Source organism: Trifolium pratense, linkage group LG2 (assembly GCF_020283565.1).
Source record: "Trifolium pratense cultivar HEN17-A07 linkage group LG2, ARS_RC_1.1, whole genome shotgun sequence".
Taxonomy (NCBI): domain Eukaryota; kingdom Viridiplantae; phylum Streptophyta; class Magnoliopsida; order Fabales; family Fabaceae; genus Trifolium; species Trifolium pratense.
Genome location: NC_060060.1, coordinates 56,656,595 through 56,658,080, shown reverse-complemented (window position 1 = coordinate 56,658,080; position 1,486 = coordinate 56,656,595). Strand labels below are relative to the sequence as shown.

At 34.3% G+C, this 1,486-nt stretch overlaps 1 protein-coding gene across 1 annotated transcript; it reads left to right on the top strand.

The window, feature by feature from the left end:
- The first annotated feature begins 234 nt into the window (after positions 1-234).
- On the top strand, positions 235-879 carry LOC123905094. The gene has a single exon (XM_045954733.1). The coding sequence runs from the start codon at positions 235-237 to the stop codon at positions 877-879; it is 645 nt and encodes a 214-aa protein (XP_045810689.1).
- The last annotated feature ends 607 nt before the right edge of the window (positions 880-1,486 follow it).

The window sequence follows — 1,486 nt, the reverse complement described above, 5'->3', positions numbered from 1 at the left end:
TGTCATGTAAGCAATTTTTAATCAAAAAGTCAACTTCCGTAAAAAAATAATAAAAAGTCAAAGCGGGACCAGAAAATATAAAAGGGGTAAATTTATGGGACAAAATTGAGCAATTGAAATATGTGAGTTAAAATTGAGAAATTGTGGAGAATAAGGGGTGAAAATTGGGCAATTGTGAAATTCATGGGAGTTAAAATCGAATAATTGAAACTTAAAGATCAAAATCAGCAGATTATGGAGGTTTGCATCCCGGATAACGCATCCTGGATTATGAAGGCTATTATGCAGCATCGCGATGGTATCCATCAGAATCTAGTGTGGATAGAGATGTTGAATGCCTCAAAATTTCGCATGAAAAAGATGTACATGGCAGTTCATGATCGAGCTCAAAGTGTTGTGTGGAGAACCTTGTTCTATGGAAATGTGGCCCGGCCTAGAGCTCTTGTTAACCTTTGGCTTGCTTGTAATGAGAGGTTGGCTACTCGCGACAGATTACACAAACATGGAGCAATTGATACAACCCGATGTTGCTTCTGCAATGCTGATGAAACACAACAACACCTGATGTTTAATTGCAGTGAAACAAAGGGTATTTGGAGAAAAGTCCTGCAGTGGATACAAGTTGATCACAATCCTTTGGGTTGGCGTCACGAAGTGGATTGGATTATTCAACAAACAAAGGGAAAGGGTGGCCGTGCTAAGATCCTAAAACTTGCGTTCACTGAATGTGTTTATGAAATTTGGAGGTATAGGAATGCTGTCAGCGTTGGCAACAATGGTCTGAACCAGCTTACTGATGAAAAAATAATTGATAATATAGTGTATAGAGGTTGGACAAATAGGAAGTTAAGGACACACCTAGCTAAACTAATGATGTAAATAGGCTAGTTTTTGGTTGTTTTGTCCATGATTGATATTTTGGGCTGAATCCTTGAGATTGCCATGTACTTGATGTTTTTTTGATTAATCAAAGTTTTCCTTGATTCAAAAAAAAAAAAAAAAGATCAAAATCAAACATTTATGAAATCTATGAGACGAAAATTACATTTAAGTCAAACTATTAAATATGAAAAATAACATGGACAAAAAAATTGTGTACACACAATGCCATTGAGTTTTTTTTTTATAAGTTTTATTATCATGATGATGGGAAACACAATGTTAATGTACACATTGTTAGTATCAAGAACTGAAAATCCGAGGTTGACCAACAAAGGATAACTACTTGCAAGTTGCTGGAATTTGACATGTGGAGGTTTATTTATTTTTATTTTTATTTTTTGACTCATGCCAAGGATTGTAGAAAACTTGCACACACCAACCATGGCTATTTTTATGTTTTCTGTTGCAGAATAATAGTACAATATATTGTGTTACTTAGGTTAATAAGTTGGTTTAGAAGTTAAGATGTTAATTAGCACAATTAGCTCTATAAGTAGGATAACTCGTTGTATATACGATTTCAGATTTTTATGTTCTTTATCTT

Bases quoted from the DNA above. Each gene is read 5' to 3' on its own strand.
- LOC123905094 (XM_045954733.1), top strand. From the start codon at position 235: ATGGAGGTTTGCATCCCGGATAACGCATCCTGGATTATGAAGGCTATT.